General features: G+C 43.4%; 1 protein-coding gene across 1 annotated transcript in view; it reads right to left on the bottom strand.

Annotated features, from left to right (window-relative positions):
* The window catches only part of SEC24D (SEC24 homolog D, COPII component), a 377092-nt gene that overhangs the window by 48012 nt on the left and 301398 nt on the right, over positions 1-27682 (bottom strand). Inside the window, exons 14-16 of the mRNA XM_086961445.1 lie at positions 25416-25532; positions 23501-23671; positions 9562-9658 (exon numbers count right to left, since the gene is read on the bottom strand). Of these exons, the coding sequence (XP_086817571.1) occupies positions 9562-9658; positions 23501-23671; positions 25416-25532 (385 nt within the window). The remainder of the gene's footprint in view (positions 1-9561; positions 9659-23500; positions 23672-25415; positions 25533-27682) is intronic.

Genomic DNA, 27682 nt, shown 5'->3' with positions numbered 1-27682 from the left:
TGTTGGTACTATATAAAACTGACCCAAAAAATTGTTAAAAGTAAAGTTAGGGGAGGAGTGTGATCTGTGGAATGGAGTTCAACGGGGTAAGCAGCAACGGGCGGAAGGTGTGCAGGCAACCAACAGCAAATGCAGGCTGCCAAGGGGAGATTAAGTGATTTGGCCATAACCACAAAATGTGGAACTGAGGCAGAGTCTAGGATGTGGCATAAGGGCCAGAGCTACCGACTATGGAGCTGGGAAACCAGGTTTGAGTTTAGGCGTCAGCTTAACATCCTTGATTCCTTGTGTAAAGGAACTTTTGCTAATGTAAAGCACTCCAATACCTTCGGGTGGTGTTGGCGCTATAACAAACTGCACAAAAAACTGAAAGAATCACAGTGTTAGGCTGATTTACAGTAGTGAACTTGAGGAAATACATTGCATCAGCATCCACATTAAACGGACTACCTTATCCATGGACCCACGCATGCGGAATGATCGATACTTTACAATCAAGGAGGCAATTTCTTCTTGATTTATTGATAGTGACGTATTTAAAAATTAAATTGATTCTTTTGATACTGTAGTGCCAGTTAAATATAAATCTTTTATGTGAGCTTCCCATTTCTCACAAGAGATGTAGTAATCATATGATTCTTTATGGGTACCTAGACCATTTCCAAGCAGGGACCATGAATATTTTTGGAGACTTTGAGTTTGCTGCATCTGCAAGCTTAATCCAAGCTTTCTCTAGTTGACTCCACTTTATTCATGTCGTACTTTGTTTGTACTGTTTAGCGCTTTTGATCAATTTCTCGCTCTCAAGTGAACATGGATGTTTTTAGAAGATGTCTCAAGACCTTTCAATTGTTTTACTCTTTTACTTGCAGCATATCCAGATTTAATTGAAAAACTGCTAGTGCCCTTAGATTTGCAGTTATGGAGCATTTTAAACAAAATAAATATTGAAATCTTGTCCAGTAAACATTTTGAGTTGGCAAGCCAGTTGTTGGATTTGTGTAGAATGCATTTCCCAGATTTTAAATTGTCAGCAATTGAATGCTTCCTTACTCAGCTGTATAATGTGTGTGTCAAATCTCCATTCCATTGTGTAACCATGCTATTATTTTGATGTTATACTTACACTAATACCCTTCAGACTGGAGTAATGACCTTGACTGAGTCAGCAACAGGCGTACAAAGCTTAAGCCTATATCCTTGAAACATTCCAGGAAAGTCACCTTGAAATACAAATCAGGGTCTCCTCATGAAGCTTGCTCCCACTTGCTGCTTGCTGAGGCATTGCACCTCATCAATCCGGTGATCAATCCCATCTTCAATCTCTCCCTTTCTTCTGGGGACCTGCAGGGCACTTGCCAAGGTGAACCCGCTACTTAAGAAGCCTGCGTTGTACCCTAGACGTTTTTGTAATTATATGCCCACCTTGCTCCTTCTGGCCTTTACAAAAATGCTGGAAAAGCTGGTCAATTCTCAGCTCTCTGAGTACCTTGAGAAAGGCAAGCTGCTACATCCTAGTCAATCTGGCTTTGCCCCATCATAGTACTGAATTGGCAGTGTTGGAAATACCAGACCACATTAAATGGTCGTTGGATCGAGGAAAACAAATGCAGCCTTGATTCTTTTTGATCTGTCTGCTGCATTTCACACCGTCCCACACTCTATCCTACTACACTCACTTTCTATTTGGGTGTGGAGGGTACTGTGTGGGACTGATGTAAGTACTTCCTGGCCACCAAAGGCTAATCAATCTGGCTCGCTCCTTTTTTCTCAAAGGTGAAGGCAGTTAACCAAAGGGTCCCCCACATAGCTCTTCTCTCAGCCCTACCCTTTTCAATATTTCATGGCCCCCCTTGGCGTTTGTTGTAGAGCCGTTCGGATTTAAAATCATTTCTTACACTGACGACACTCAGCTGCTCTTTGCCTTCGACGGCTCTCAAGCCTCTATTGCAGCTTCCTTCACCGACTGAGTGTGTGCAGTCTTTGACTGGATGGAAAGAAGCCAACTTAAATGCAATGCAGAGAAGATGGAAATTACTCCATTTGGGTCACACGTGTCCAACTGATGGAAAGATCTCTGGCCCTCTGCATTGCAGCCCCGCCTCCTCACTCTTTAGTGGCGAAAAATCTTGGGGTGAAGTTGGATAACAACCTCTCCATAAAGCCGCAGATCTCTGCCGTGGTAGGCCAATGCTTCATGTTGCTCCGCACTATCAAGAAATTCCTCCCCCTCCTGCCTTGGAAGTGAGAAAAGTAGTGATCCAAGCCTTAATCACTTCGCATTTGGATTATGCAAATGCCCCATATTTAGAAGCTGCAAAGGTTCCGGTGAATAGTTGGCAGGTGGTCCAAATGCGGCAGCCAGGCTACTTCTACGCTTGCCGGGACATTCTTCAACTGCAGCTGCTCTAAAAGCTCTGCATTGTCTGCCTGTTATGAAACAGATTTTGTTCAAAGCCTTATCTTTGGTTCACAGGACAGTGCATCTTTCTAGTACTGGGTACTTGGCTGTATGATTCACCCAGTACATTCCCTCTAGAACGCTGCGTTGTGCTTCTGCCTCACTGCTGGTAATTCTGCACTTCAAGCATGTCCGAAGGGGCGGTAAAGCCTTTTCCATCCTTGCGGCCAAGGTTTCTAATGAGCTCCCTCCTGAATTATGTCTGATCTCTTTTCTTTTGAGCTCATTTTACAGAGAAAACTAAAAACCTGTCTTTTCTTGGAGGAGTGGGGGGCAGGGGATATCGGTGTGGTGCTTCATAGCTCAGCTCTGCCTTTTAGTGCAGGGACACTCCTCAGAGAAGCTGCACGCTGTACAAGTCCCTCTCATTCATTTATTCATTCAATATTGGCTGTACATAAAAGTTAGTATGATCTCCTGTGGATTATGGTCACTTTCTTTCCAGTCAATAATCTCAAAATAAGGTGATAAATGGAAATTCGAGTAGTGTATAAATGTGTGGTCAATTACTGATTTGACATTGCCTGCTACAAAAGTGGGTATGACCAGTGTATAGCAAACAATCGACTGAAGGATTTCTTATTAATTTTTCCAGGTTTTCTTTTTTTTAGAGGGGAGATTGTTGGGGAACAGATGTTGAAATTGTATCGGGGGAATCCTCTGGTGATACAGTGATATCTCAGTTTATGCAGTAAGTACTGTTTAAAATCACCGGTCAAAATTATGAAATTATCAACAAATTCACTAGTGAATTTGTTGATAATTTCTTCAAGAGTGTCGAGCAGTGACTCACACCAATATTTACTCGTGACTACAAGAGGGAAGGAATATTAATTTACAATTTTTAGTTGGTTTTTAGCAGTCTCTTAAAGCTAAACTATTAAAATTATTTGAGAATTGAAATGGAGGTCCTTAGCTTTCATTTGGAGCTTATTAATCACTAATGTGACTAGATCGCCAGTAGGCCTTCCTGGTCTGCTTTTCATTGCCAGGGTTTCAAATGTAGAATAATTGGCTAAATGAAACTTAAGAAGTTGTCCAAGATTATTGCAAACAAATGAAATTGCAATTTGAAAAGTTATTAGATATTTTATTATCAGTCAATATATGCCTCTAAATTCCAGCAATAATTCAAGAGCATCATAAAAAATCATTGTGTGGTAATAAAGAGGAGTTGCTAGGGATGATGAAGAGAGGCCATGGTGACTCTTCTCCTGCTGTTTGGTACTGGTGGAATGATATTACTGTGATGCTCACTGGAAGACCTGTTGGTAGTAATTTGTAAGTTCTCTAATAGGTTTGGGTTGTCAGGGCCCTTGAAGTGGCTAAATGTAGTTCGTGTATTCGCAATAGTTTATGCTTTTGTATTTTGGGATCTTTGTATATGCAGATAAATATATATTTTTACCTGAAGAACAAATATACTCCAGGCTTCTAGATCCGCTCGTCTGGCCCAGATTTTATAAACAAAAACTTTCGATAACCGAAGTTGTTCGTGTAATATTACAGTTTGCTTGCTTTGACTGTATAAGCTGCACTCTCTCTAGAACAGTAGAGTTCATATCTTTGAATTACAGAAAATGATCAAGTCATCTTAATACATGTTGTTAATTTAAGATATGATGCTTTACCTCTGATTTATACGTGGAGTAGAAATATAGCTTGGTAGGTTCACAGTTATCCCACCGTAATGCAGGTGACATGATTTTGCAATTATCTCCTTTTCACAGCGATTGTGTGGATGAAACTGCCTCACCCTCATCTGATGTGAGTGTATGCACATTTTACTCGTTGAAAATACTATGTGGATCGAGCTCCCTAGAGTCCCTTAGTGGCTGTACGCCTTCAATTGTTGTTTGTAACGGATAATTATGATTGCCATATGGCATATTAACCCCTTCCATGCTGATGACGAGCTGGGCTCGTCATGGCGTAGCCTCCTCGCACGCTGATGACGAGCCCAGCTCGTCATGTAAAGTGCGTTTTCGCAAATGCCAGCGTGCGAGCGGAATTCCGCTAGCGCGCATGGTGTTAAGTGATTTTACTAACGGTGCCAAACTTTCTGCAATAGTCTTTACTATGTCGGGTGTTTCTGTAGATGTTTCTTTTGTATTGTTTATTGATGCACTTGATCTGACCGTGACTATTGGAGCTTGTAAACCTTTGGTGGCAATTTGACTATAAGTGGGTGCTAATTCTGAGTCCTTACCACGTGCAAGTGAATGCAATGTTTGTCCGCTCACAGTGGAGTTTGGGGTTTTCACAGGGCTCTCCTCTAGTCTGGGAAGGTTTGTTTTGTAAGTTAACTCCATGATCCTGACTACTTGAATCAGCCTGATTAAATATAGGATTACATTTCTGTTTTCCCGGACTATTGTTCTTAGTTCTATTCAAGTCCTGCAAGATTACGTTATTGGCATCATACTTTTTCCCTAATTTATGCAACTTCCACAACTTTTTTAAACACCGTTTGCTAATACATGGCATAGGTTCTTCCACTGGGGCGTCATCTATGGTTTCAAAGAGCTAATGCACATTTATATCTGCTGTTTCTATCAAAACTTTTGAGGTGACATTTTGAGAAGAGTTAAGCACCAGGACTCCTCCAGTGTGAGTTTGGGTTGCATTTGAAGTAGAAGCATGTATAATTCCATTTGCGTCATTTAAAGTGGTGGTTGCCCTTGGGTTTAAGGTACCAGTCTGGGGACTGAGTATTCATTTTTCTTGGTATTAGATGGCGTAGGTCAATTATATGCTTTATGCAAGATAGATTCAAGAAGCTGGACTCAAAATTATTTAAATTTTGCTCAATGTGCACCGTAGTCTTGAAATTCTCCTGCATCCATTTAAGATCTTGATTTATGCTTTTTTATAAAGATACCTCTTCTGAAAATACCAAAGAGTGATTATTAGGGTATTAGATACCTGCGTTAGTGTGGTACTAGTAGCCCCCCAAAGCGGTCAATACTGGATATACCGGGAGGTTATTTCTTCAAATGAATGAATGGAAGTCTGGTAGGAAACACCTAATTGCGTGGCGGAAAAAGGTGACAGGCATCTGTTTGTAATAATGGGGACAAAATCCATTATTGATTGGGGCAAAGGTTTACTCCAGAAAGATCATCAAGTTCTTTTAGTGAAACTGAAACATCTAATGTACTTGTAAATTGTCAAGTTGCTGAACTCTGTATTTCATTTATTCCTTTAGACCCTGCTTCTTCTCTCCCAAACATGGATTATCCATGGGAGTGTCGACTGGTAAAATGATTATTTGGGATGAGGTTTATCTCTGCTATGGTTTTAATATGTGACGTTAACATCGAGTGCTGTTTAAAGGAGTACGCAGAAGGTTCATCCAATGTATGATCACAGCTGACAAATGAACAGTAAAGTGAAGAACACACTTACACAGATGAGCTCCTGCACAAAGCAGTACAAAATTAAAGAATGCTTAGTTAGTGATTTTAACAATTGTTTTCAATTTACTTTAAGACTGTTTGCGGTTTGATCCACATTTAGTGAGTGGTGTTCAAAACTAATTAACAGATCTTCCCCTTGACATAGTTTATCTGGTTGTTATTTAATTATATCCATCGGGGAACACCCCAATTTTCTTATGGCTTGTCTTGGGTTGTTGTGATTAATCTCATCCCCTGTAGTAATCCCTATCGCAGGATTGGTGGAAGAATCATCTTTTCCTATATTTATTTTAGTGTCCATTGTTGTAGCCAATTTTAGTTGTACCCTTTGGGGGTGGATTTTCATTTTCCCATATATCTAGTCATGCGAATAAACAAGTCAGGTAGTAAGTAGTTAATTCCGTTAATTTGGTATTTCTAGATTTTGAAGTGAGCTAACAAAGGCTGGTAGGGCTGTCACAACAATTAATACTGATATCCTGATAATGACCATATAGTGCCCCAATATGTCACAAACGTATTCAGCAGTACTGGCTTTTATTATTAACTAACAATTGTGAATGTAACAATATGATCTCCAAGTGATGACCAAAAACTTGCTGAGTTGCTAAAATTGCTAAGTCAGGAAGCATACATTGAGAAAGGTTTGTCTTTCACCATCTAGTGCCTACTTGCAGACAATAAAGAACAGAATCAGAACTAAACAAGCTTTATCGCACTCTGCTTCTTTGTTTGCCAGCACCTGTGCCAATTCCGAGCCCCCCTCCCCACCGACTCGTATCGCCCTGCCAAAAAGTAGCTGACCAGTCTAGCTACTCCCTCAGTAGCACTCATCCATCCACCTTCTGGCTGTCCAGGAGAAGAACGGAGCCCAGTCCGGACTGCCTGACTGGACTCCCAGGTGCGAGAAGCCTCCCGCCACTGCCAGAAGTCTATGATCCTAATGAAAGACAACAAAAAGAACAATTGGTGGACGGAATGCTGAACAATGTCAAACATTCACCCCAGTACAGAGATCTGGGCCTTAATCTATCGTTTTTTGCTTGCCATGCCATTCCAGTTTGGGCCCAGCCATATACAAATCAGCCTTCACCCTGCTCCCCATGGGAACAGTCTAGCTTGAACTGCCAGGCCAAGTACTTCCTGTATTGGAATCAAGCAACCTGGGACCAGTTTTGTGATATTACCCCTTATAAGCCAGGCTATCTTGACTCCAGAGGCATGGCGAGCACAGGACCCACATCTGGGCATACCTGTCCCTTTAGGGCGACAAATGTAAAAAAGAACAATTTATGGAAGGAATGGTGAACAATGTTAAATACTCACCCTAAGAAATAGATCTGGGCCTAAACCCAACGTCTTTTGCTCACCATGCAATTCCAGTTTGGACCCAGCCATATACAAATCAGTCTTGACCCTGCTCCCCATGGGAACAGTCTTGCCAAACTGGCAGGCTAGGTCCTCCCTGGACCGGAAACAAGCATACTGGGACCGGTTTATGGGTATCTCCCCTCACCAGCCAGGTTAGCTTAACTCCAGTTGCATGGTGAGCATAGGACCAATGTCTAGGCATACCCGTCTCACTTTGGGCGAGAAATGCAAACAATTGATGGACGGAATGCTGAACAATGTCAAATATTCACCACCTGTACAGAGATCTGGGCCTAAAGCCATTGTTTTTTGCTCACTATGCCATTCCAAATCAGTCCAGCCCAAACTGCAAGGCCGGACCCTCCCAGGACCGGAAACAAGCATACCCATGGGGACGAGAGTCGAGACCAATTTGCATATGGCTGGGTTCAACTGGGGTGGCATAGTGAGCAAAAGAATAATGGATTCAACCCAAATCTCTTGACTGGTGGTGAGTGTTTAAAAAGTGTCAGTACTCTGTCCATCATTTTATTGTGTTTACTATGTTCCAGAGGGAAGACTGTCACCGAAACAACTCCGCCCAAGCAAGGATAACCAGGCAGATTAAAGGGTGGTTGGCAGTTGAAGACAGAATTGTCAGATAAAGAGAGTGGGTGAGGCGTGCGGGAGGTGGAGTGAACATTCACGGCACAGGCACAAGCACGCCAGAAGCGAACACCGGGAATAGTAGGGAACATAGGTCAGTCTACCAAAAACAAGTGCTTTTATCAAGAAAGAAAATATTACCTGGAGGACTGATAGCGGCAGAAGACGTTTAACAATAGGATGGCAATTCCTAAGGCCACTGTTACGAGCACATTGTTTGAAATTTCAGCACTCTAGTTTTCCCCGCACAAATTCCGCCAGGAATAAACTGAAGAAATATGCGTGGGGAAAAAAGGCTGGAAACAGGAAAATTTACAAAAGTGATGTACTTACTTCAGTTTCACATTATCCCTTATTCTGGCATCTGACACTCCAAATCTTGTGCTAGTGAATGCTTGGTGTGAAAGGATTCTTATTACGGGTTCCAATTTAACTTCATGGGGAGATATTGAGGGCAGAATTAACAATTCTAGTAATTCCCTGTCAGTTAACAACCATCACAAATGGGGAATAACCTGCCAGCCCCAGAATTCCAGGGTCATTAAAACAAGTTTAAAGGGAGTTTAAAGCTAATATCAACCACTTGCATGAAACATGGTACAATTTTGCAGAAAGGTTGGTGCAGGTTGAAGGTACCAGGCAGGGAGTGCCTCTGGGACGTAGGTAGGCTGTGGCCTCGGTTGTGATAACATTGTCTGCTTCCCCTTGGATGCATGCTGGGGAGTGGGCCAGGGGCCTGGCTCTACATCTGTTCGCAGCCATGTTTTTACCAGGAGTATATTAGTGCCTACTGCAAGCTGGAGCGATGTTTCTGGACTTGGTAACCTCGGGGGATTTTCCTAGACATTTTCATTGCGCTCTAATTCTGTGGAGAAGTGTGGCTCAAAGATTAGAGCGGCAGACCCTGATGCAGAGGTCTAGCCCGGGACCAGGGTTCAATTCCCCGCCTCGGCGGGTCTTGGGCTCAAAAATTCCACGGACCTGATAATTCTCGCCTCGGTGCCTATTCCAATCATGGAGTCCCACTCTGCAACTCTGGGCAATAGCTTGCTTAATCTCCACAACGGCCCCCACAACGCTAAGGATGCCTGGCCTCCACCTTGGGGGTGCCCAGGAGTGGACGCCTCACAGGGAAAGCCAGGATGGGTTCCACAGCGGTATTCGTACAAGAGCCTTGAGACCCTTGCGGGTGAGTAGTGCGCTATACAAGTATCAATTTACATTACATTACATTCCTCAGAGCTCAGAAGGAAGGCCTCACGTTCTCAAATCGTAACACGCATTTTCCAATATTACCGTAACAAAATTTGATATTTGTTCTTTTCAAAAGGGAGCAAACTATCCATTCTTGCAGATGCTATAACTCAGTTGGTTAAATTATATTTTGTCATATAAAGTTCGAATAGGAAATGCATGTTTAGGAAAAAACCGAAAGCTTCAATGTTTATCTCATTAATTCTAATCAACATATTAATTTGTGTGTGTTCGATTTAGGCTTCCCTAAAACAAATATTTGCAAAGCCATAGAAATTCCCTAAAAATGCAGGATCACGTTGTCCAGGATTTTTAAAAAATGAACACACTAGCAGAGCCTTGAATAGACTGAAATTGTAGATAGTTCTGAAGATAAAAAAAGTAAGTTATTTGAACAGGGGACATAATTACCTGTGCTTGTGCGAATTCTCATAATGGCATCAAATCCTATTCTTTTTTCAATATCTTTCCGAAGGTCGTTTAGAAACTGTTGGCTGTCCGTATGCATCTATTCAAAAAAAGCAAAAATATGAAATCTTGTTGGAAATATCTCACATTTACCACAAGGTGGCAGCAAAGCAGCACAAATATGTTGAGAACATTTCATGTTCACTGTCCAAATTAGGGGCCCTATTCACAAAGGTAAACGTTCACTTTTGTGCAAGTTTACTAGTTTTCGGTATTCACAAAGGAAAACTTAAACCAAAAGTCTAACTTTACTAGTTTTCGGTATATACAAAAGTAAACTTGGACCAAAAGTCTAACTTTAGTACTTTTCGGTATTCACAAAGGTAAGTTACTACTAGAAAAGTTAGACTTTTGGTCCAAGTTTACCTTTGTGGATACCAATATGTGCTGAAGTTAGACTTTTGGTTTACGTTTACCTTTGTGAATACCGAAAAGTAGCACACTTACACAAAAGTGTAAGTTCGAACCCTAATACTTTCAGTGAAACTTAAGCCAGAATTTTAAATCGCAAGAACGCCTACAGAAAGCAGCTCAACATATTGCAACAATAAACATTGCCACATCAGCAGGACTTTAATTCTAGTATAAGATGTTGCCTTAAGAGTCTGCGCATCAGGGACTACAATCACGTGCCCACAAATGCATCGCAGCTCTGTGCCCTTCAGTGCCATGGTAAGGGAGGCGATATCATGAGCAGCCAGAGAAGGTACCAGAGAATCCTGGATGGCGATGCCTCAGGGAACCTCAAACTAAAGGCAGCAAATGATCACAAGACTCGCTGAGTGAAACAGGAACAATCAAAGGGGCCTCGCGGGGATTTTCATCACAAATGCAGGCCACACCCACGTTGATCTTAGCGGCGCAAAAATGAGGTATTCTTAAGGGTGTCTACACATTTTGCGGTCGTAAACCTAGCGGTTCACAAAATCACAGGGTGTGCAACTGTAAAATGGCTTTTTTGGTATATATTAAACTCATTTCAAGAATTGGAAAACCATTTCTGACAAGCAAAATGGGCTCAATGATCCATTCCAAATCAGCAGTAGGAAGGTGCGGCGCGTCCCAGCTGTGTTTTGGTATATATCAACGGTGTGCCATTACAATAGAGGTCGCAAAGCATTGATGAAATACTGACGCTTTATGTTGTTGTTGCAATTCTTAATGAAAGAGTTTAAAGCGGAAAAACATGACGTCAAACGGCGTTCGGTGTTCAAGCAGGCGCGCGGCATGGCCGAAGACAGGACACCGATGTGGCAATACTGGCTTATTCGGCACATATAAATGTACGAAAGAAAGGGAGTGCCGGCCCTTCTAATTGACACAGGCTGCTCTTGAAAGCAAGTCTGCCTCTTGGGAATGCAAATGCGGGGACAGAAGCCTAGGGTCCCTTGCAGGACTCCATCCGTGCATTTGTAGCCAATCACAGGAGGTTGTATTTTGTGACCTGTCTGATTAATATTCATTAAGCAGGTCGTTTAATATTTGCGCATAGATAGGCTGCATCACAAACTCCGTCCCATTACCAAACCAGTAAGGGTGCAAACTCTCAACCATGTTTGTAAATTGGAACAGTAAATCATGCCCAAATTTCAAGATTAGGAATTGCAGGAAGATAACCATGTAGAAAACTCAATATTAAGGTGTGCTTTTCACGCCACCGAGTTTTGTTGGGTTAGGGGCATGATAAGTTTTATTGAGTTAGGGGCATGAGAAGTTTTATTGAGTTAGGGGCAGGAGAAGTTTTATTGGGTTTGGGGCAGGAGAAGTTTTATTGGGTTTGGGGCAGGAGAAGTGGGGTGTGCCAGGAATATCAACACACTCATATATTTGACCATACATTATGTAAACGGTGAACAGTTAATGGAAACTCCATCTTCATTAGTCTGCCCTTTGAGCCTGTGAGGGGTGATTCGGCTGAAATTATTTTAAAGGCAGATAAGCATATCTGTAATTTTATGTTTTCTTGTGAGTATTTGATAGCGCTTTTGGTCACCACTAACCACTGCACAAGGGAAGGTACTGATGAGTCAATGCAATAAACTGTCTCAAGAAAGACTATTTTGAGAACCATGGAGTCTAACAATTGATTAGATATGGATGGGCCACTGAATGTTGTAGTCAGATGTCTGGTTCAGTCTGGAGTCAAAAGCAAACTGAGCCAAGACGCCATAGCTCCTGCTTACTATGCAACCCATTGGGCATAGTACCCTCAAAGCACCAATAGGTGCAGCTGGGAGGAACTTGTTCATACTGGCTATTTGCATTACAACAATGAAAATGTAAAGAAGCCAATTACATTTGAGAGACCCTCTTCTGTTGCTCGTAGGGGGACTTGGAGAAAGATGTGTAGTGTACTGAAGAAGGGGAGGCTAAGAGGAAGGACCTGATGGGAGGCCGTTACCAACGAATTTATAGGAGGGAGATAGAAAGTGAGAGCAAGAAAGAGAAAACAAAGGTGTGTGTGGAGAAACGTAGTGGATAAGGGTGAGGTACTGGGGCATAGAGAGCGAAATAACGAGAGAAGGTGGAAGAAACAGATTGAAAGAGGGCTAGAGGAAGGAGAAGGAAAGGGAAAGAAGAGAGAGAAAAAGCACAGACAGAAAAATACAGAGGAGAGACTCAAATAAATAAAGAGAATGAGAGATGGGGACAAACAGAGTGAACAGAAGAGAAGAGAAAAATAGCCAGAGGTGGGAAGAGGGAGAAAAAACAAGAGGTAGATAACGAGATGGAGGGAGAATAAGAGAAACACACAACTGTTTTGCTGGCTCAGCTCATGTTTTGCCTCTTAGAGTCAAGGCGACCGCTGGCTTGACTCTTTCCATAAATCCACCTCTATCTGATTATACAGATCAATCACCATGTCTAATATGGGAGCATGTCCATGCATTTGTAGTGGAGGTCAACTAGAGTCTCAGTTCCATTCTCTCCCTTATGCACAGCAAAAACTGGCCTTGCGCATCTGGTCAACAGAGGCTGCCAAATCAAAAGGGAACAACCATTGGCAAAGAACAACTGCCTGAAGCTGAACACGGACAAGACAGAAGTAATGATATTCGGCAACAACAGCAACCCCTGTAACAACTGCTGGTGGTTCCCAGACCTAATACCTGCAACCATACCCGCGGACAACACAAGAAACTTCAAAATCATTAATGAGAACAAGCTCACCGTAAAGTTACCGATCAACAAAGACTCTGCCTGCTTCCCTTCTCTACGCATGCCACAAACGATTTTCAAGTGGCTACCGCTGCACACAAGATGCTCTGTGACACAGGCCCTCATCACCAGCTACCTGAACTATGGCAACGCTCTCTACGTAAAAATCACCAAACACCTCCTACAAAGATTTCAAACCATACGGAATGCAGTAGCCAGACTTGTCCTCCACCTCACCGGACAATCCCTCATTACACCTCACCTCAGGAAACTCAACTGGCTCCCAATACGGAAGACATGCCAATTCAAGCTGCAGACCCATGCACACAAGGCTCTACACAACCAGGAACCCGCCACAGTAACCGCTGCCTGAACTTCCCATCTACCATGGAAAAGGTTATGCTCTGCCTTCCTCTCACTTGCCCACACGTCCTGCATCCACCGAAGCAGAAGTGGGAGGCTCCTTCTCCTACATCACAGCTAAGACCTGGAGCAGCCTCCTCATGCAGCTCTGGACCATCACCTCTCTTCCGGAATTCTGAAGGGTCCTCAAGACCTGGATGTTTGAATGAGCCTCTGGGACCTGCAAGCACCTAGATACTCTATCAGGTGATTAGCAGCGCTTTATAAATCCTGATTGACTGATTTCACCTATGCACACCTATTGAGTTTGTCAATGCATGTTTATATATGTTGTACAGCAGCATGGCTGCTGTGCAACATGTAGAGGTGGGCAGAAGTCACAGAGTTTCACAAAGCGGAATTCCACTGTGATGCATAAAACCACTGTGAGATTCCGAGAAGTTCCGGAAGTGGGCAGAATCGGCACATTGTGCTGAATTTTTGCTCCAGGAGCTTGTTCTGGCTGCAAAATCAGCACACATGGCACCACGCAAGAGGGCTCTTTTTTTTGCTAATGCTCAAGTAGATTTTCTACTAGAGTGGCAGCTTTCTCACTCTGCCACGAGGCAGTTGGTGGAGTTTTGACATAACTTTGTGTTACAAGAGTAACGTGGAGTGGCAAAACTCTGCCGGCGGAGCGGAATTTATCAGACACCCCTAGCAACATGGTTTACAGAAAAAAAGTAGTTTGACGCGCTCAACGCTGGCCATGTCATAGCACAGTTTTTAGTTTTTTTTACTTTAAGCCATGTTGCAACATGTCTTAAAAACACTAACAACCCCAATAGATGTTGTATAGGCGAAACCTATTGGCTTTGCCAATACTAGTTCTATATAATAACTACACCGATTTAGGCCACTTCAAGGCCCTCACCAATGGCATGCATGCAGCATCTCAGACTTCAAGCGCTAAATGGACACAGGCCCCCGGCATGTTTAAATTGGTTTAGCCCACGGGTCTAACATTCCTGATTGAGTAAGAACCTCGGGTCTCTTTCCGACGTGTCAGGTATCTCTATAGCAGGTTTGTATGAGATGGCAGGCATCATTGCAAGCACAACTTTGTCACTCTATTTATTTATAAAGTTTTATATAGCGCGAACAAGATCCCAAAGGATATTAGAGCGCTTTACAAAAGGATGGAAGGAAGGACTATATGACAACACTGCAAGAAAAGCTCAGTGTTACAATAAAATACACGTCAGCACAGCGGGTAAACTCGGGCGTATGTGCAAGACTGCATCTCTGAGCGCCCCTACCAAAGACAGTGGCGTAGCAAACGTGGTGTGGACCCAGTGCAAGCAAAGAAAATGAGTCCCATGACCCAATGCTGGATAGTACAATAAAGCAATATTTGAGTTCTTGGGGCCCCTCGAGCCACTATGACACCTCTAGCAGCTACACCCCACTCAAAAAATAAAACCTACATCGGTTCAGGGTATCTTTATGTAAGTTGTTTGTACGTGATGGAGGTCACTGCCCTCAACATTGTCAGAAACCCTTGTGAGCTAACTAAAGGCCCAGAGCAAAGTATGTGTGGGTGGGTGAGTTAACCACTTCCCTCCCTTCCCTCACACAGGTAACTTTCAGACCAGCTGAGTGCACACAGTTCTGACTGGTGTATCAAGCGCTCCTAAGAATGACATAAAACACCATAAGTGCAAATAAAAATGTCTCAAACATCTTCATCCAGGACAGGTTTCACACATTTTTACGCTCGTATCCTGCCATTTTTGGAAATATCACTGATGGCGCCTTGCTCAGAACTCTGGTATGCACAAGAGAGCACTTGATGCAAATGTGCAGCCGTCAACCAAGCCTTACACCGATCCTCAATCATCAATACTGAAAACCGGAACACTCAACAGGGCAAATGAAATTCAGGCAGCTCAACCGACTCAGTAAATATAAAAGATAATCCCGATCTGGAGGGTGAGGACAATACAAGGGCGTCTAACTTAGGAACACGAGAGCACCGAGGCAGATAGAGACAGCAAGGTCTGCCTAGGGTCAAGCACTGGCAGGATGCCGATGTATACGAGTGACCCTTTCGCTTTGTAAAGGGACAGGCAGATGCAGTTTCATAACTAAAATGATATGCCTCAGCCCGCCCTTGCCAAGACTGGGTGATCTGAATGTCAGTATCAATTCCCACATCCCCAGACCTAAAATGATGGGCCAAAACCGCGTTCTTGGTTTGAGCTTCTTAAAACCCTCCCAAGGAAGGTTGGCACTAGAGACAATTAAGGCCTCTGTGTCAAGAACATGCACATGGCTGGGTTCAAACTGGAATGGCATGGTGAGCAAAAAAACGATGGATTTAGGCTCAGATCTCTGGACTGGGGTGAATGTATGACATTGTCCTGCATTCTGTCCATCAATTATTTTTGCATTTGTCACCCGGAGTGGGACGGGTATGCTCAGACGAGAGTCCCGTGCTCTCCACACCACTGGAGTCAAGCTATCCTGGCTGATGAGGGCTGAAAGCCCGAAACCGGTCCAGGGATGCTTGTTTCCAGTCTAGGGAGGACCTGGCTTGGCAGTTCGGGCTGGACTGTTCCCATGAAGCACAGGGTCAAAGCTGATTTGCATATGGCTGGGTTCAAACTGGAATGGTGAGCAAAAAAACAATGGATTTAGGCCCAGATCTCTGTACTGGCGTCAATGTAAGACATTGTTCTGCATTCTGTCCATCAACTGTTTTTGCATAGGGTCAAGCACTGGCAGGAAGCCGATGCAAACGGAGTGACCCTTTCGCTTTGTAAAGGGAAAGGGCAGATGCAGTTTTTAGACCTAAAATGATGGGCCTCAGCCCACCCTCGCCGAGACTGGGTGATCTAAATCTCAGTATCAATTCCCACGTTTAATGGACTGTTGTATTTTGAGGGGTATTATGTCTACTAGATCCCACATTTTCTACTTTTAAATATTAAGCAGTCTAAAAGCGAACAACATTTAATATTACCTGTTCCATTTAGCATCAAATGACGCTGCTACCTGGCTCATAAATACAGACGTTGTTAGCCACTCCAGGAGCATTCCTTTTGTCCTGGCCGGTATAGAAATTAAAGAAGAGTTATAACGGCCAGTCCCCACCTAACTACGCTGTGTGATCTTGGGAAAATCACTGTGTCTATGAGCCTCAGTTCAATTAGCTGCAAATACTGAGAACACGTTGATTAAGTTTATCACTCAGTTTTACAAGCAGGTTAAACACGCCAACAGTCCCAAATGCACAGGGACTTACGAATTTAGGACGGTGGGTTTCCTTTAACTTACTACTGTACATTCTACTGAACATCGACCTGGTAGCAATTGTTTTCAGCCGTTTTACAGGTCAACTACGCTTCACACTGGGAAAGCCTCTATTACTTCGAAAATAACGGAATGACAAGGCTTTAACTGAATATATCTAAGCACCAACAAACAACACACATTACCGTGCATTTCACTGCCGAAAAGTACATATTTACTCGCCTCTGCTTGTGGGAGAAGGAATATGGGGGGGGCTAAGCAACATGTGGGAGGTGCGTGGAAGGAGGGAAGGTGGGGTAAGACACACAAAGGATGGAGATGGACTGTAGAGTGGCATGAACTCGGGAGAAAGTACAATAAAATAAAAAATCACCGAATCTCTCTGACTGAAAGGGAATTTGCCCGTGGGCAATGTAACTGATGCTCATGTAAAGTGCTCCTATATCTTGGGGTTGAGTTTGGGCCATCTATAATTGATGAAAAAAAGAAGTATGAACAGCGGGAGGGGGTCGTAAACAAACATGATAGTGGGAAGCAACAGCAGGAGGGGGGAAGTGATAGAGAGCACAAACTATGGGCCGTTGAAGGGATAAAGTGGCATGCGGTAACCGAAGGGCAGAGAGTGCAAGCCAAAATAAAACCCGAGCGATTCTGTGCAGGAAGGCGATGGAACACATACACTTAGAGTGTGGGGAAAAGAAGAAAAAAAAAGTACCACAGAAGCATGTGGACCCTGGAAGGACAATGGCCGTCAGGCACAAATGTTACTTGGTCCAAGCTCCAGGGAATAGCAGAGTAAATTAAACCTGATGATGTGAGAAGCTGCTGCTGACCAATTAGAAGCAAGAAAATGAGAGTGATGGCAAAGCCTATGAATGGTAAGTAATGGGCGGGTTGTAAGTCCCTTTTAAGATTTTGTATTTTTTTTTACATACAAGGGATTTTGCAAGCACAGTGCAAGTGCTGCGCAGGCGAAACCTAAAAAGGGAAGGAGCAGTACAGGGTACGAGATAAGCAAGGTGGACATTGCACAAGCCCATGAGTACCCAGAAAGTGATTCCTTAGGCCACGCAGGACATTAGGTTGTTCTCAAGTCTAAGATGTGATGGTGGGGCATTCCAGAAAGCCAAACGTTACACAAGGTGCGCCCTTTCTCCAAGTTGTTTGTATTTGGCAGGACTGACGAGTAGTTTATGGGCTGATGGCTGGATGGGGATGCTTGGAATGCCAGAGGCTGCCTTGTTCAGAGAATTACCACACCACGTTAGTTTGCATAGCATTGAGTCATGACTGAAGAATGCGCTGAGTTAAAGACTCTGTGAGGAGCCTGGGAGTGGTGTAGCCGTATCGTTATAATAGGGTTTCATTAGTAGAGATTAGGTGATGTCTCTTTGCCCCCTTCCTTTTCCAAGGCGGACTCTCTTACGGTCTGCAGGAAGCTTTTGAGGACCTGGTTATTTGCCTCCTAGCTGGATGTTTGTACTCTCACTCCTCCCTGTCCGCTTAGCGCCTTGACACCCTTGGGTATATGTGCACTTTATAAATACTATCCTATCCTATCCATAATGATTTGAATCTCAATTAAACAAGATTGACATGGTTGGCTTGTTTCATAATCTCTGTAGTGTTATAAATGTTTACAGCGAGAAAGGCATCAATGGTACCATAGGAAGTCACCAAGAGGTTGTAATGTTTTGCAACCACAGTGAAAAAGGTGACCAAGAAAGCTTGTGCAAAGATTTCGTACCACAAAAAAATTACTAGAGTCTAAAACAAGAGATTGGCGATGATGTGGCCTTTTGTGGAGCATAATTACTTTTTGACGACAAGTTGATTGGGGCTGGAGAGGATAGTGTGCTCAAACTGCTTTCTACCATTCTTAAAGGTCAAGGAACCAGCCATGGATGTCATCTAGGGAAAACTTCGAGGACACATTTACTTGGCCTTATAATCCAGTAAAATAGTGGACTGGTGGATGGATAAACAGATGCATGATGGACTAATATCAGATAAGGTAACCCAATTCATCTGGTGAGCTGAGGAATGTAGGGGGAGGCATAATGCAAAGGGAATGTGAATATAAGAAATTTTAAAAAAGGTGAATATTTCTAGATGCAAACTAAAGTTTGGGATGCTTCCAAGTGGCCATGCGCTATAGAAGAGCCTTTTAATAATAATAATAATAATAATAATAATAATAATAAAGTGCATAGTCTTTCCCAGCTTACGAATAACCTGACTTTTTATTAATAAAAAAAAAATTGTTCTATTTAGGACATACTCGACCCGAAAGTATCAGAGCGCTTTACAGGAGCACCAGTTACGTTACAGACGGACTCATTCATTTTTGGTAGGCACAGGGAGATTAAGTGATTTGCCCAAAACCACAGGATGTTGAGTCCCTGCCTAGACTCAAACCCGGCTGGCCAGCTTTGAGGTCGAAGGCTCTAGTCATTAGGCCACATCCTCTCTCCCACACATCAGTTTTAACTACTAATTACCAGTCATTCTTTTGCACAATCACCTCCAACTGTAACAATATCCAGAGGAGACACAGATTGGATATTTTCTAGGAGACATTTTGTGCATTATGCACATATACATTACTAACAAAATACATTATTTCTCACTGTTCAGTAAAACAAAGTGCTCTGAAGCAACTTCAAGGCAGCAATTGAGCACTATGAAAAACACTAATATATATATATATATATATATATATATATATATATATATATATATATATATATATATATATATGTATATATATATATATATGTATATATATATTATATGAGAAGCACATACTACTTATCACTAATAAATCCTTGTGCTATGCTCTTGAGATTATTAGGTAAGATAATATTTTTTGACAAATGTACCCGAATAAAGTACTTGAACTTGACAAATGTACTTCTAAAGTTTATTGACAAGTCATCTTAGGATACATTGACACTCCCATTTGTTTGGGGACAGCTACCTGTTAACCTAAGATGTTCTGTCACATCTGCCTACTTAAAATAAAACTAGTTTTCAAAAACAGCCATCACTACAGGTCTTTTGCAGCTCCCTCCGAGATCTGCACCAGGTTGGAGAGAATCCCCTGATGCTGTGCCTACTGGAACTTCAGATTCCACTGTAGAGCCCTTATATGTCAACGGGCATGAGTCACTAGAAGGATGCAGGAGACCATGAGGCCCAGCAGCCTCAGAGTCAATGTCATCAAAATCCACAATAGCCTGAATACCCTTGATAAGCCTGAAACTGCATGTGTCCAGAACAGCTCTGAAGAAAGAGAGCATCTGAGAGGGAGTCTTTGGCACATTGATAGTGAACCCCACTGAATGCAGGAGGTCCGCCATAGTCTAGAGGTGGGAGATGACTGCCTGGGGTGAGCCTGCCTTCAACAATCGATGAGGTAGGGGAAGACTGGAACCCCTGACCTCTGCAGAAGTGCCGCATTCACCACCATCATCTGAGTAAATACCCAAGGGGCGCTGGTGAGGCCAATGGTGAGCACAGCAAACAAAGTGCTTCTCGCCCATCGTGAACTGCAGGTAGCGCCTGTGGGCAGGCAGAAAGGGGATGTGGAAATATGCGTCATGCAAGTCCATCGCTACCATCCAGTCTCCAGGGTCCATGGCAGATAGAACCTGAGCTAAGATGAGCATCTTGAACCTTTCTTTTTTCAGAAAGATGTTCAGAAGGCGCAGGTCTAGGACAGGAAGGAGGCATCCGTCCTTTTTGGGCAAGTGAAAAGTAGCAGGAATAGCAACTACGACCTACTTCTGATGCTGCCACCCTCTCTATGGCCCCTTTGGCCAAAAGGACCAACACTCCGGTCGTAAGTAGGTGGCATTGGTGGGTTAGACTCCGGAAAAAAGATGGAGTAGTCCCTCTGAACTATTTGTAAAATCCACTTGTCCAATGCTATTGACTGCCAGTGGGGCAGGTAATGGCGGATCCTGCCTCTCACTGGGTGCCCATGCTGGTATAAGGGGACACTAAAGGTGTTTTGAGGCTGTGGCTGCTAAGGGGGTGGTGGACTGACCGACCTCTGGCTGGTGGTCCCATATGGTTTGTGGGTACCACATCCATGAGAAGGCCGTCACGTCTGCTGGACTTGGCGTTTGGGCAGGAAGGGGCACAGCTGGTAGAGCCTACTGTAGCCCCGGAAGGAGTTAAGGTGAACTGGGGTTGGTGTGGAGCCATGGATAGGCCCAAGGACCTGCCTGTAGCTCTGCTGTCCTTAAAGCGCTTGAGCAGTCTGTCTGCCTTCTCACCAAAAAGGTGACGGCCACCAAACGGTATGCTCCAGGAAACAATAGGAGGTGCAGAGCAGGCCCTGGCACAGGCTCCACTGCGGAGCAAGGTCCAGAGTGCCAATGCTCCCTCGCCTCGTCCGTTGACTTGGATTGGTGCAGGAAAGCCGAACAAATCTTTGACTTCATCTGCTTGTGGGACTTATCTGACAACTTGGATCGTGATGACGATCCTCGGGAGAGGCTCCGCGAGAGTTCCTAGGACCTTCTGTGCAACCATGACCAAGAGTGCCACTGGGACATCCCACATCAGTCAGTGAGGAGCTTCAGGGACCATTCCCTCAGCACCTTGGGATTCATGGCCCAGCAGTCCTTGCAGATCTTGGAGTTGTGGTTCTGCTCCAAGCAACATAGACAAACCAAATGAGGGTCTGTCACAAACAGCTGCCAGTGGCAGGCACCACACGTGGCTTTTTAGAGGACATCCCTAACACACCCGGAGATGAAAATCTCAAAAACGTTTTGACAAAAGGCAGAGGAAAAAGTCAGTCAAAAAATTACTGCGGGTAGCTCGCTCTGGGTCTGCGCTGAATGGCGCAGAAAGAAAAGAACTGACATCAGCGTTCTGGGATGGCGCATACATAGGTACCGCACACATCACTCATGGCACGGACACCGCCTAACTGATTGACGGCACCTATCAAACTGAATGACATATGGGTACTGCTTGAAAATTTCCGGATCCAGTAGGGCCCCTGCGTAATATTCTAAGGTAAGGAATCTGTGGCTAGAAGTCTCTATCAGGTATTCCATTTACTTAACTAATATGAATAATGATGAGGAAGAATTTTTAGAGAGCAAAAAGTACAGTAATTGCTTAATCAATGAGGCCCGTGCATGCCTTATTTCAGAAAAACATAGGTTTTTAAAGTCATGCAAAACTTCTTAAAGTCTTCAAACTTCAGAGACATTGGGTAATAATTCCATAGCCAGGGACCCAGATACTAAAATGACTTCCCATCCCATTCAACATCTCTGGGTCCAGATATCATAGCCAAGACAGCATCTTCATAGCGAAATAGGCGATTTGGAATGTACCAACGGATTGTACAATTAAATGTTGCTGCACTAATTGTTTTGTGTATATCTATTTTATTGATTTTATACTTTTAGGACAGACAATGTACATATGGAGGCATTGTTGGACAATGTAGCTGTTACATTAGGTATGGTAAATGTACATTTATATTGCCCTATTGCATTTCTAAGACAGAATAAATGCTGCAAAAACAAGACTTTTTGGTGCAGTTGCAATTTGTGTCCAATAAACAAGCGAGGGAAGAAAGGAGGGACAAAAGGTCATGTTGGTTACTATTAGTGTACATTTCGAATTATGCTTTATATCATGCACGTTATTACATGCCTACTGCTGCATGCCTTTACATATTTTGAAATACAGAAAAAGTGATAGTGCTGGTACTTGTAAACGGCTAGGCGACATTAATAGACTAACAAGAGAGATCAAAAAAGTTGCATAAACTAACAACAAAAAAGAGAAAAGGAAACGTGTGTAACAAGTGCTCAGCCCAGAGCGCCTCCCCAATTTCATGTATAGTTGTGTATGTTACTCTTACAGCTGATAACTACTATCCCCCTCACTTCTGAAGTGTGTGGTTGCACACTGGTACAGTCAGCATGTACTTGCCAGTAAAAACGTGTCCCAGTATGTTGCGATGGGAACCTTAACCAGTCCCAAGGTTTCTTTGAGCCCGATAGCAAGACTTTCCGCCTTAGCCCACGTGAGCATGGTGTTCCACCAGGGCTTTATAGGAGGGGGGGGGGGGGAAGAGTGGTGGTGTCCATCTTATAGTTATCAGCCTCTTGGCTACTATCAATACCAAGTCTAGAAATCTGGATGTGACCTTCGTGTTGGGTGTCCTGTGGAACTTGTGCAACAAGTAGGTAGGCCAATCGAAAGGCAGCTCCTGACCAGTACAAGTGTGTAATATTGCGGCCCCTTCACTCCAGTACGCGCCCACCCGGGTACAGCTCCAAAGCATGTGCATTAAATCGGCCTCATTCTCACCGCACCTCGGAGATTCTGAATCTTCTTTGAAATATTTATTAATTTTTGCAGGCGTGAAAAATGCCCTATGAACTATATATAACTGCATCTGCCGGCAGCGTATATTCCTGCGAATGCGTGTTGGGTTCTCAAGCACCCGGGCCCATTCCGTATCTGTAAACTGGTGACCCAGGTCCCGCTCCCACTTATGACGAAGGGAATCCAGGCTAATCGCTGCAGGAGTTCTGAGTGGAGCTGCATACCAGCACGTTAGTTGCCTGCCCTGTCCCATGACGTGTAAGTACTGCATGGTGAGATGCGTTTGTGGCTCTGTAGTGACGTCCCCCATTTGGCCGTGAGTGAGGCTATCACTGAATGATGGGCGAGAAATTGCTCTGATGGGAGCCCCCTCTTCCTCTACAAGCGATGTATCTGGTGTGAGCGCCCCCTCGTGATATAGGTCTCCAAGTGTTTGGATGCCTTTCACCTGCCATCCCCTGATTGCTGGGACAGTAAGTACTGCCTGCCCACGGTATCACAGGTGCACAGGGGATCACATTTCGCGTTCTGAATAGACTCCTACGAAAGCATCTATAGGCCACAGCAAGCAGCAAGAATTTCGGCGGTCTTAATGTTGTTGCACTATTTGACCTGAACCCATCAGTCTGCAAATGTTTGGATATAAACATGTAGAAAAAATAGGATCAGTAAAATAATAAGTTAATAGAAAGCATGTTACCTGGAAATTGTTGTATTTATAAAGAGTTCCTCCAGTCAACAATGAGACAAGACCCATGGAGGCGACATCCACATACTGGTTGGGAAACAGGAAGAGATCAACACAGCACCCGCCTACCACGCATTCTTTGGCCAAATTCTCATAAACATTTATCTGTGGTTGGAAGAGAGTCTGCATAGGATACAAAAAACAACATGCATGTAAGACTAGTACCTGGAAATTGCTGTAGATATGAAGCAGCCTGTAGTTCACATAATTTCATGTGCCAAATGCCTATTCATACTATGTCTTAAAGATTAACGCAGCTACTGCAGGATATGTACTGCTACCAATCATTGAAGGCATGACTGCATCTCTAATCCAATTCCTCCAGAATATGGAATTAAAGAGACGCTTTGATTCCAAAAATCAAATTAGAATGATAATCTGCTCATAATGTTGTTTAGTACTTTGTGATAGCAAACTGTTGTTCATTTTCACCATCCCGCTACAAGAGACCGAATTTAGTGACTGCTGTCAGTACAGGCAGGTCGCAAATAGTAAGTGCAAACTGTTAGCAACATTTTTGTGACCTGCCTGTTATTTTGTGATGAGATCTATGCACTAATATATTGCATCACAAAATGCCCATTCGCAAACACTAATAAAATGACATGCCTAATGAATATTAGCTATGAAGGCTTCTATTTGTGAAGCTATGCGACTGGCTGGGTCCACAGGAATGGATGCCAGCCTGCAAGGGACAACTGATCTCCATTCCTGTGTTCATATTTCCATATGGAAAATATGTTTTTCAAAAGCAGCTCTTATTTTCTTAGAGGGGGATGGATTTGCTGAAGAAAAAAAATTCTGCGTTGGGAAGACATTGGGGAGCGCATGTAGTGGGCCCCAAGACCACTCTCAGCTGTCCCAAAGCCATCTGACAGGATTCCCAAAGATGAAGCTGACCCATTTATGAATCGGTTGCCACCCCAACTCGTGTGTCGGTATCTGATCAATGGTATGAGACTGCAATTAGGGATTCAAACCAATGCTACATGTCATTGCAATTAGGAGGGGACGTCCCTTTCGCTACTCCTATTTGGGATTTGCAATTAATCGCAGAACCCCTTTTGCGAGTTGGAAACGCTTACTAACTCGCAAAATGGGTTTTGCACATCACAAAAATTTATTTTGTGGTTACAAACCCTGCGATTTTACAAACTGCCGGTTCTGTAATCATGAAATAGTTTTGTAGACGTTACCCACCGAGCACTAAGAGGTTATACCATTATTTTTCAGAATAGGGCATTTGAGATTTGAGGAACTAACAGCTAGATTCATCATTGTCACGTTTTGCGAGTCCTTAATAGCGATTATTAAGGAATCGCTATTAAGGACTTGCAAAACGGGATTCATGTAGGAATCGCTAAATAAATTGCGATTCCTACACATTCCTTATTTACGATTAGCAAATTGTTAATCGCAAATAAGTAATAACTCCCCATTCATTCCTATGGGCCTAAGGCCTAGGCCCATAGGAATGAATGGGGAGTTATTCCTTATTTGCGATTAGCAATTTGCTAATCGCAATTAAGGATGCGATTTCAAGGGTGCCAGGGGTGTCCAAAGGACACCCTGTAGCACCCTTGAAATGAAAATGTAGACTGATGTTGCGCACACACATGTCCAAAGGACATGTGTGTGTGTAACATATGCTTCTTGAATTGCATTTAAGGAACCACTAATTGAGATTCCTTAAATGCAATTATTCGCAAATATGCGATTTCTAAAAATGCGATTTTTGCATTTGGGATGATGAATCCCAAATGCAAAAATAGCGCTCGCAAAGGGCCAGATTCTCAGAATCTGGCCCTTTGCTAGCCGTTTTCGGCTTGATGAATCTGTCCGTAAGACCCTTCACCGCGAAAAATACCTTTTCTTTATCTGTGTTGATGAGTTTTTTGTCGTCCCTGTTCTTCAGTTTGCCTGGAGCTTCGGCCGTGGGCAGAGAGGAGTGGAAGATGAACAGCTTCCCTGCGCACTCAGCTGCCTGTGAAAGAGAAAACAGACCTGACCTTTACGCCACTGCTTAGAAATTGATTTCCGTCTACAAATCAGCCACCGTACCCTCCCCTATAATGTCAACCAACGTCTCGGTAGCACCAGAGGCCAACAGCCCTTTCATTTAGAAATAAACTTGATAAGCAATTATAAAACGAGCACAGGGACAGTATGTCACTCAATGTACTGAAGCTGCAGCTCCAGACTTTCTATGCACTGCAGCTCAGCAGCAAAGCATTTGTATTTGGAGATAGTAAATATCACTGGCATATCAAGTAAATGACTAAAAAACAGTTTAGTGTGAAATATGTGAGGACATGACCCCGCTGACCTTTAACCATGGGAGCTGCCTTGGGCTTCCAAATGGGAATTATGATCCATCAAAACCCTGCTGTCGGCAAATTCTCCCAGGGCCGATTTCGACGACTAGAGTTTATTTAAGAAAGGCCCAGTGCAAAACTATTTAACAATCTGCAGAGATGGAGGGCGTGGATCCTGGGAACAGAGGAACCCCAGCCTTAAAAAGCATTTATTCCTATCACAGGCTGGGAAGGACGGCAAGGAACATGAAGGAAAGACACACCCCTTTGCTATGATCATTTATGATACAGCGACAGAATGTAAACTGTGATGCAATTTTAGTGTAAGGCAAATAGTTAACTGACTGTTCTTGCAAGCGCTCGTTCACTGCCAAATCACTTTTTTAGGCCATGCATTAGTCAAGACCTTTTGATTTTACTAAAATTATATGTATAATGTACTTACATAAAAGGGCTTACAGGCAGCTCTCTTCATCCATTAGTCTGTTGTGTCATTCAGATTTTGCTTCTGCATGCAGCAGAGGGCAATGGGGCAGCCTAATTCATTGACGGATACACTTTCAGTGACTGCATTTTGCTCTCTCACAATGAGCATATCTACACTTAAGATAGTTCCTTTCAGTGCCAGTGTTTTTAATTTTCACTTTATAATTATTACTTTAGCATTGCTTTTGTGTTTAGATCATGAGGTGAAAGCTGGATGCTTTATACTTGATGTGTGTTACAGCAAACAAATGATGGACGGAATGCTGACAATGCAAACATTCTCTCACAGTCAAAAGATCTGGGTTAAATACATCGTTCTTTTGCCCACTACACCACCCTTGTTTGGACCCAGCCATATGCAAATCAGTCTTGACCCTATGCCCCATGAGAACAGTCCAGACCAAACTGCCAGGCCATGTCATCCCTGGACCGGAATGAAGCATCCTGGGACTGGTTTCTGGGTATGTCACCCTTCACCAGCCAAGCTACCTTGAATCCAGTGGCACAGTGATCAAGGGATCTACGTCTGGGCATACCCATCAGCAAATGATGCCACACACTCAAAGACTGAACTCAGACCAATTCTGTTGTATAAAAATATTATTAAGTTATTTTATCTCTAGAACCAAGCCAAGCCTGGCACAGGTAAGTGAAATAAATGCTTCGCAATATATTATGCAGTGTTTACAAGTGATTGCAAGTTCAAATGCAGTTGTTTGAAATACAGGTAAGTCAAGGTATTGAAATTACTGTACAGATTACTTTTTAGTTACTTTTTCGATTATTTTTTCTACTCGGTGTGATATGACACTGGGACATTTCCTAGAGAAAGGGTAAGTAAAATCAGTTTTGCACAATTGTTATTTTTCAGGTTTCCATACAAATCCACTCCACACTTAAAACATTTTTTTAGAGAAAACCAGTCAATAGGTTCCTATTGAAAGAAATGGAAGTTAACAGGTAAGTAATTGGTCTTTGGGGTTGAGCTTCTGGGGTTAGACCAAGGGTTCCCCCAGTGTAAAGGATGCACTCTTCTTACGCGGTCTTAGGCACTAGGGCAGCCGGGTGCAGAGTGCTGAGGCCCAATGTTATCCAACGGGCGATAGGGGGCCTCCGTTTGGAGGCTGCTTGCGAGCAGATCACTGGGTTGTGGGTGCAAAGCTCCTGGCGTTAGGCTCAGGGCATAGGGGGATCCGGTTTAGCACACAAAGTGACCCCGCAGCGGCGGCTGGGTGCAGGTTGCTGTTTTGGCGTTAGATGCCCTATTGTTTTCAATGGGGATTTTTGGCTTTGGTTTACAGCTGCAGGCTGGGTCCAGGAAGACTTCCGGGAG

The sequence above is a fragment of the Lissotriton vulgaris genome, chromosome 3_1 (genome assembly GCF_964263255.1).
Source record: "Lissotriton vulgaris chromosome 3_1, aLisVul1.2, whole genome shotgun sequence".
Taxonomy (NCBI): Eukaryota; Metazoa; Chordata; class Amphibia; order Caudata; family Salamandridae; genus Lissotriton; species Lissotriton vulgaris.
Note: the sequence above shows the minus strand (reverse complement) of the source record. Positions and strands in the feature narration are given on the sequence as shown.